Consider the following 8,274-nt stretch of genomic DNA (forward strand, 5'->3'; position numbering starts at 1 on the left):
TGTGTATCTTATTAAATGGATTGTTGTTTAAAATTGTATGTCGCTTAATATCTTAATATTAATATCTTCCTTAAGCCAAAATAATAAACCTAAATCCCTCCCCAGTGCTTAAAACATATTTGATAGGCCTCCCCCTTTTTTGCAGCATCTCATTAATAACAAAAAGTCCCCAGTCTTACTGTTGTTTGTATCTCTTAACATTTGTTCATCACTTATTTACATACATAGTCTTTAGTGTTGACTACTTCTAAGTTCATATAAAGTCAAACTATACTTTTTTAGGGTTGATTAAGTGAAAATGTGGCCCATGTAAGCTGCATTGCAAATCCATTCTCACTCAAAATAAACCACCACCATTTATTTCACAACTGTTTATTTATTCAAAACTCAGAAGATGAGTGTTCTGTAGATGTTTACATGGTCAATGAATGCAATTTCCAGAGCAGACGACAGCCAGTTTGCAAGTAAAAAAAGCTGGGGAAGGACAAGGAGACTTCCTTTGTTTATATGTTATAATGACCAGTCAACTGGTCACAGATTTCTTAATACTGACTTTCTTCCAAACTACAACTCTAATACGCTGGGCAACCCTTAACAGCATATGAAAGGTTCAAACTATTATAATAAGCTGGAAAAACATGACTAAACCTGTCAAAATGTAGCTGTATTAATTCAGTGTCAGGTTCCCATATTTTAGATTAAAACATTAGAATTGCTACAGTCTATAACCATGTTGTCAGTCTGCAGGCGGCTTTCCACCTCTAAATTTCAAACTCGTAGGCTTCTGCATGTCGGCCTGAAAGATACAACAGCAATTAACCAGGGTCGTGCGACATCGGACGAAATCTCCACACAAAATACATATACAAAATATCACTCATTCACAGTCAATGTGTAACATTCTCATGCTCAGATATGTTGCTGATCAATAATGATGAATCTCAGAGCACTGATCGTACGCCTTGAGTCATTACACCAAAGAATATCCTTCAGCGTTTCTACATGCCACAAACCCACCATAACAGAAACTAAAAGCTCGATGCGGACTCAAGCACAAACCATTAACTGAAATATCACTCATGGCCTCAGCTTTCAATTCATTTACAGTAGGTTTTGCACCGATTTTGCTACAGAAAGTTAATCTAAATTAAATATAAGTTAAATAAATAAGAAATTGTTATTAAAAAGTCACTTTTGTTACAGTTTTAGTCGCTCTGGGAGTGTCCCGATGGCACACCGGAGCAGCGTTGTTCTGTGCTCTTGCACCAAAGGCAAATAAATAACTCCATAATGAGCAAAGACGTTCTCTCAGGATTCACAATGTTGGCAATATTTACAGACTTAAATTTTTTCCATAACAACCTCCATGCCAGGCTCGGCTCGATTTTTCTGCGTTACTCATGCTGATATAACTGGGATATGTCATACATTTCTGTTATTGTTACTGTGTTAAGTGGAGGCAGGGAGGAGCAGCAGATGATGATGCAGAGTAGTTGTGTGTAGATGGCCAGAGGGTGGATTGGGGGAGGTTGCGAACAGATATACATATGGGAAAGAAAATAAAAGAAAAGACAGACAGAGAGCCGGGATAATGGTGAGTATTTATAGAGAGAGCGTGCAGAGAGTAGAAAACAAATGAGGGTAAAAAGGAGAGGGGAGATGGAGATGTTAGTAGGGGAGGGAAATGAAGGGCTCAGTATTCATCCTGGTCCAGGTGAGCTTGCTCATCGAGGTCGTCATCCTCCGGAGGTGCAAAACCATCCTGAGAAATGAGGAAAAAAATATTATTTAGACTTAACAGTGAAAAGTTAAGCATATTTCTGGGGTTTAATATCCATTCAGGATAGGGGAAAAATTAATAAACCATGGTGTCACAACATTTATGGTAACAATGTTGTTACAGTGCACAGAAGCCAAGAATTGATTTTTTTAAAATTAAATAAAATATATAAATATTGCTAAAGCAAACTAAAATTTTGGTAGCCTGCAGTAGTAGAGTAGTATCGATTTCTTTTTCATTTCATTAGATATATTTTGCTGCAATAAACATGACTGATCAGACTAAAAACTTTATCTGTTTTATATATTTAGATACTAACAAAGTCTTCCTTTAGGGCTTAATTTGCAGTTTGAAAAAAAAGTAATAAATTGCAATATATTGCATTGTATGTAATCACACTACTCAGCATAGTGCACAACATTAAAAACTGCTATTCATGATAATATTGTGTCATTGGTCCTACAGTGATTTCAGCCCCTACTGTCCACATTCAAAGATGAACTAGCAGACACTAAAAGCAGTCTCCGTTAAAAGTTTTTAAACTTCAAAACAACAGTTAATTTGTTTGTATACAAAAAAAGCAGTACTGCCTAGGACTTATGGGAATTAGTGTTTTCTTAACGGTTAAGTGTGTAGAACTGTGGTTACCTGTATACCCTTTGTTTTGTTTAGTGATAAAGATACATTGGTCAAATCTAATGGAGAAGGGGAAATGATAAGAAAAGGGACCCTAGGGAGAAATTTAATCACAAAGTATTGGCATTTAAACAAATTAATCATAATAACCAACATAAATCCATATGACTTGGCTGTCCAGGACTGGATTACAATGAGTTCTCGGTTTTGAGCTGAGGGCGTACATTTTTCATGATTTAAAAGTTACATTGAACCTCATGAGCACTTTTGTCTGGTGCAAGATCTGCTAATTCACTAGCTCTTTTACGTGGTTCAAGCAGCCTATAAAAATTAAAGGTTTTCTGCAGGTATCCACTGTAGCAGGGACACGTAACAGAGCAAGTTTCTCACAAGACAGCGTCTCGTCCCAGAATGAAACAGACATACCTTCACATTCCCTGCTGATGAGTGTGGTTATATCCCAAGGCTTTTATTCATTTATTTTACTTTAATACGAATGTAAATGAAATTTTGAACGAGGTTTAATTATTTGTGGTACACAACCCAGAAGCAGAGGTTTGTTTGTAGTGACTGACTCAGAGTGAAGGACATGCAGATTGAAATGGTGCAGCGCAGCTTGTATTTGTTGCTGATAAAGGACAGATACCTCTGTTGCGTAGAGAATGTCGATTATCTTGCTGAGGATGGGGTTGTTTTCACTCTCGTGTTCCTGGCAGATCAGCTCAATGTCCCGTAGTTTGCTGAAGTAGAAGTCTCTCTCCTTCTCTAGTCCGTCTACAGTCAACTTCAACTCCATCAACTTGGAGAGGAAAGGAAAAAAATATGTTAATGCAGGCAGTCTCCAAAAACTATTCAGAACCATTAAGCAGAAGGATTGGGGATCAAGGATCTTAAAAAGAGAAAAGGTAGAGGACAAAACTAGCTCCTGCTTTTTACTTTTGCTGCTCTTGCTTTTGTTTTCATATGTATATAAGACAAGGGAAAATCTATGTTGGACAGGAAGGCAGCAAATCAAAGAAAATAAGGCTCACAACCTGTTTAAGTGACACTATTCTCAAATATTTTAAGACATTACTTAATGGATAATAAGTTTGAACTCTATGTGAATATCTCTTCAGCTAGTGTCAATGACAGACCTTATTTAATGTTTCTAACCAAAGAAACTTTAAAATAACTTACTGACTTTGAGACGAGGGAACTGGAGGTGCTAAAATGTTAACTGATTTCCAGGTTTTATGAGTCATTACTGGAGTTCCTTATGTTTACAGCTGATTTTCCTACTGTAACATGTCAAATTGTCTTTATGAAAATGGTCTATTAATGTAATAAATCTTTGGCCTCCAGTGCATAAAGATTTCAAACACATGAGAATGAGAAGGGTAAGATATCTCACATGGTTTGAGAATACAGATTTCCTTTGACTCCATGCAACTCTACCTGTTGATTTAGCTCCATGATCTCAGCGTCGCTGCCCCCGTTTCTAGACAATGATGGATTCTTCCTCATAGCTGGAGTGTTGTGTTGGACCCGCTGTGGTGTTGGCATGTTTTTGGGAACTGTTGGAGATGTCCTCTGTGGTCCTGAGGTGGTCAGAGTTCATTGGAGATGTTTGTCATTTGAATTAAAATGAATTTACCGCATATATGTTGGCCGTGTAGCAATTGTGGCGATGGATATAGCACATTATAGAGAGCTGATGTTATCAGCTTGAAGCAAATTGTTTTACAACACAACAGATTTAATAAACAAAAGTTTTGATTGCCAGATTTTTACAAAAGCCAAATTATAAATTAAAACAAATATTTTAAAATGGTGGAATGTCACACTTATTTGGGTCAAAATCTTGAAAACAGAAAAATCCTGCGTTCTGCCAAACCTCTATAAGTGCTTCAGCAGAGGTGTTAAACTCAAGTCAAAACATGCCAACACGCATTATCACAGTTTTGAAAATAAATGCAATCATTCTGCCCATTTACAGCCACACTGCTTACCAGTGACAAAGTCACAAAGCAGGCGTATGACGCTACAAGTCAAATTAGATTCTTCGCCATGATTTTCAAGCAAAAAGCTTTCACAGAGACATAGCAAGGCTGCTCAGGCTGACGTTACTCTTGTTAGTAAAATGAGACAAATACTCTAGTTCATCAGTTTTCTCAGAGATGGAGCTGCGACAGTGTTGCATCAGCTGCTTGATGCAGGACACTGGAGAAAATGGTTGCATTTGATACTTCTGAGTGTAGGTGTTCTGGCACCGCTGATAAAGGATCAATTAGAATTGGGAAGTTACAATTGGAGTTGCATGATTTTCAACCCCGCTGATGCTGCATCCCACTCGTCACTCTGGTGATTACTACAATCCCACCAGTGACTCAGTCTTACCTACACGGTGTCATGTAGCTTGTGAATGCTGGGCAGTGAGATGGATCTAAGAGGACAGCAGTCAGTCTGTGAATCGTGCTGCTCACACCACTTGCTTGCAGGGAGCGCTTTTGAGCCATCCAAAGCTCAGCAAGACCGTGCAGCAAAGGCAAAACTGTTTGGTTTACCTGGGTTTCTCTTTGGTTTGTGGATAAAGTGATCACCTGGGTTGGGGGCGGGGGCCACGTCCTGCCCCTGTCTGGCTAGTAAAGGGTCATACTCCTTCCCGTCATAGTTGGCGTCAAAGAATTTCTTGAACCACTGCACAAACTCAAAGTTGTCCTGGAACTTCCCTTTTACAAGCTTTTCAACAGGAATTATCTGCAGGTTGGAAACAGGACATGCTTGAATAGCTCCATGTGACAAAACATGCATCTTATGATGCTGTTACATAATGAAAAATAAATCATCTTAATATGATGGAAAATATAGTGGAATATGTGATAATATAATAAAAAATATTCTGACTTTGTCAACACTCATCCGTTTAAAAGCTGCCTGAAGAACTTTGAAGTTGTGTATAGATTCATGCTCCAGCTTGGCTTGAAATTTGACCTTCTTCAGAAGGATACAGCCTGGAAACAACATGTCCATGAACTGGCAATATGCCGCTCCTGGAAAACACAAGGACACAACAGCTAGTTTTTGTTGTTGCCTTTTTTGATTCATTATTGAGCAGTATTTTAATGTAACTTAGCTTTACCTGAACAGAGCTGTTCAATCTTCGTGTAGGTGAGGTGCAAAGAATCATTGACCCATGCCAGCATGTCATGTCGGCTGAGGTTGTCAATAGACACAGATGTGGCGTACACATTCACTGCCATCCCCTACCTGAAACAAACAACAAGAGAAGAAAGACATGGTCCATGCAAGAAAGTAGGGCTGCGCAATATGACGATATATATCGTCTGACGATTTAAAAAAATCTCTCTTGTATCATTTTGTGTTATATTTCATTGACATCATCTGATAACGCTTTTCACTTTGATTTATTTAATTATAATAATACTTTATTTAACTTCTATAACCGTATTTTATTTGGCTGTGTACTTCACTTTATTGAAGGCTGTAACAGTGTTTTATTAAACTTAATTTTAACAGTAGTTAGTGTAACTTTATTTTATTGTAGTGCCTACTTTATTTTTATGATTAATTCATTTTGTAATTTAGTAGTTTACTGTATATTAGTGGAGATTTCAAAATATCAAGATTTACTGTGATATTGCCTAAAAATATTGCGGTATTAAGCCCTACAAGACACAGAAAACTGAAAATCCTCACACAGATTTGATGGAACAAGAGGTGGAAGCATGGTGTTTTTACTGAAACAAATGACTTAAATGATAAATCGATTAGTTGCCTTTTAATTTTCTGTTGTCAGGTGGGTTGATCGACTTATCATTTCAGATCTAGACTTATTCGTGGACCTACTTAATTGGACTCATTTCGGTGAACCCATTTCTCGATCTAATTGTGCTGAATTTCGATGTACTATGATAGTATTAGACCCTCCTATCATTTTTATAAACTGTTAAAATATCAGTCAGTATGTTACCATACACCCCCCATCTTTAATTTACTTTCCAGAGGATTCTTTCATTGTGTGCTACAGGTTTTGATGGGTAGTTTTCCCTCGTCCTCTCAGATTAGAGATTTTGGGCTGGGTCAGAAACCACTGCAGTTGTGGGCCTGTAAATCCCACTGACACTGGGACTTGATTTTTAACTGTAAACACTGAGAGGCTTCTTTACTTCAGTTTTTATCTACAGATGTGTTGTGAGCATAATCCCCCCCTAGATTAAACAGAAACATCCTGATGTTTGTGAGCAGCTTTACAGATCTGGCAGCTGCAGCCTTTTCTGCATGTGCTCACTTTGCGTCGCCTGCTAATACCTTCCAGTGGTGTCATGTCAGAGCGGGCCTCTAACACCTTGACATCCCTTGCAGTAAAAATGCTCATTAAACACAAGCAAGTCATAAACTGTGAAATGATGGTTATAAGGTCACTTACTCACTCTGTGTGTGCAGGTGACAGCCAGAGAGATTAATTATAGTAAAATTCACATGTTAATACAACTACATCCCGTTTACCTGCAGTGTGAGCAGTGATTTCTGATGATAGCACTAATAATATTGTGAATGCACCTTCAGCAGCGTGCAGCAGCCTCCCATGGGGCTCGGCTAGCTCACAATTAGATGATTATAAACTACAACCATATAATCAACAATATAAAGGACGAAATCATGCGGCTTGAGCCACATTAACACGCGCGTATCTTGCAGTGGGTGTTTTTTCTTCCAATAAATATGGGTTATTATCGCATGAAAGAGAAGTCAGTCTATTCTCCCAAAACCTACCGGGCCTTCTAGAAAGCTCTGATGATGACTGCAGCAAAATGCTGAGTGCAAAACCCCGAAGTGTAACAAGAGCAAATGGGCGGGGGTCTGACATTTCCAGCCCGAGCTGAGAACAATAAATGTGCCCGTTTGCTGGGTGCCTTTCGGGTAAAAAACCCGCAACGCTGGCGCTGCTCTCCTAGCGGCCCCCTCTACAGGCCTCCCCGAATAACTCAGGACTGTCAGTGCACGGGAAATATCATCGCTGCATGGGAATAAAACGCAGCTCCCCCGAAAACACATTACACCGCGCAAAACGCGGAAACAAACAAAGAGACAGCGGAGTCTTTAGTGCGTTGATACTCACTGTATTCCGGAGTGTCTGTGTTGTTATCTCGCTCGCTGTATTCCTGATGTCAGTGCCCGTTGCTGTCGTCGTTGTCAGATCCTGCGCGGTGCAGTGCTTGGTAACGGGCCGCCCTGTCTGGGGCTGCAACAATCCAGCTCCCACCGCGCATGCGCATGACTCCATGCTGTTAAAGGTTCATTATAAATAGGACTTTGGCCTGTTACAGCTAAGAGACACATGATGTGTCTGGTAGGATTTTAAGCCTGCTGGTGACTGTTTTTTTTTTGTTTTGTTTTTTTAAACCGAGGTCAGGCTACACAAAAATGCCTCATGCTAGTGTTTTGTTGCTGCTGGATATGTAAATGTCAACAACAGTGGTGGAAAAAGATCTTGAAGAAGTATGAGTGCTATTACAACTGAAAATAGACATCTGTGTGGTGCAAATGTAGCCAACCTTTATCATTTATTTTGGGACTCCCCAAAACTTACATCCCATTGGTGTGAAGTTCATAATTGTTTAGAAACTGTATTTTAAATCTCTATTCCATTCAGAGTTCTGACAATAGATTTGGGCACTATAGCACTAAATTTCCAATCTATAGCAGACAAATACTGACCAGGAGATGGTTACAATCAGATGCTCCAATAGTTGAAGAAATTAATTAATAGTAAATAGAAATAGTTAATGACATTTACATAGTTTTTGTCAAAAAATCTCTTTTTAAAGGTTTTTCTTTTACAACTATATTACTGC

The 8,274-nt window shown here is 38.7% G+C and overlaps 1 protein-coding gene across 2 annotated transcripts; it reads right to left on the reverse strand.

Moving 5' to 3' along the window:
- Window positions 1–356: 356 nt before the first annotated feature.
- Window positions 357–7,692, reverse strand: mapre3a (microtubule-associated protein, RP/EB family, member 3a). Of its 2 annotated transcripts, none has more exons than XM_042500545.2 (7): window positions 7,539–7,692; window positions 5,538–5,665; window positions 5,303–5,448; window positions 4,999–5,155; window positions 3,854–3,996; window positions 3,063–3,215; window positions 357–1,762 (listed from the first exon to the last, which is right to left on the reverse strand). In XM_042500545.2, exons 2-7 carry the CDS (start codon window positions 5,656–5,658, stop codon window positions 1,694–1,696), a joined length of 789 nt encoding a protein of 262 aa, XP_042356479.1. In that variant the 5' UTR covers window positions 5,659–5,665; window positions 7,539–7,692; the 3' UTR covers window positions 357–1,693. The 2 variants fall into 2 exon arrangements, with proteins under 2 accessions (XP_042356479.1, XP_042356478.1); XM_042500544.2 differs by having other exon boundaries at window positions 4,963–5,155.
- Between the last annotated feature and the right edge of the window lie 582 nt (window positions 7,693–8,274).

The sequence above is a fragment of the Plectropomus leopardus genome, chromosome 14 (genome assembly GCF_026936395.1).
Source record: "Plectropomus leopardus strain MGB_pleo_1.0 chromosome 14, ASM2693639v1, whole genome shotgun sequence".
In the NCBI taxonomy this organism is placed as follows: Eukaryota; Metazoa; Chordata; class Actinopteri; order Perciformes; family Serranidae; genus Plectropomus; species Plectropomus leopardus.

Coding starts and splice junctions, on each gene's coding strand:
- mapre3a (XM_042500544.2), bottom strand. CDS start 5,658: ATGGCAGTGAATGTGTACGCCACATCTGTGTCTATTGACAACCTCAGC. Junction 5,449..5,537: donor GATTGAACAGCTCTGTTCAG/GTAAAGCTAAGT, acceptor TGTGTTTTCCAG/GAGCGGCATATTGCCAGTTC. Junction 1,763..3,062: donor ACATTCTCTACGCAACAGAG/GTATCTGTCCTT, acceptor CTCATTTCTCAG/GATGGTTTTGCACCTCCGGA.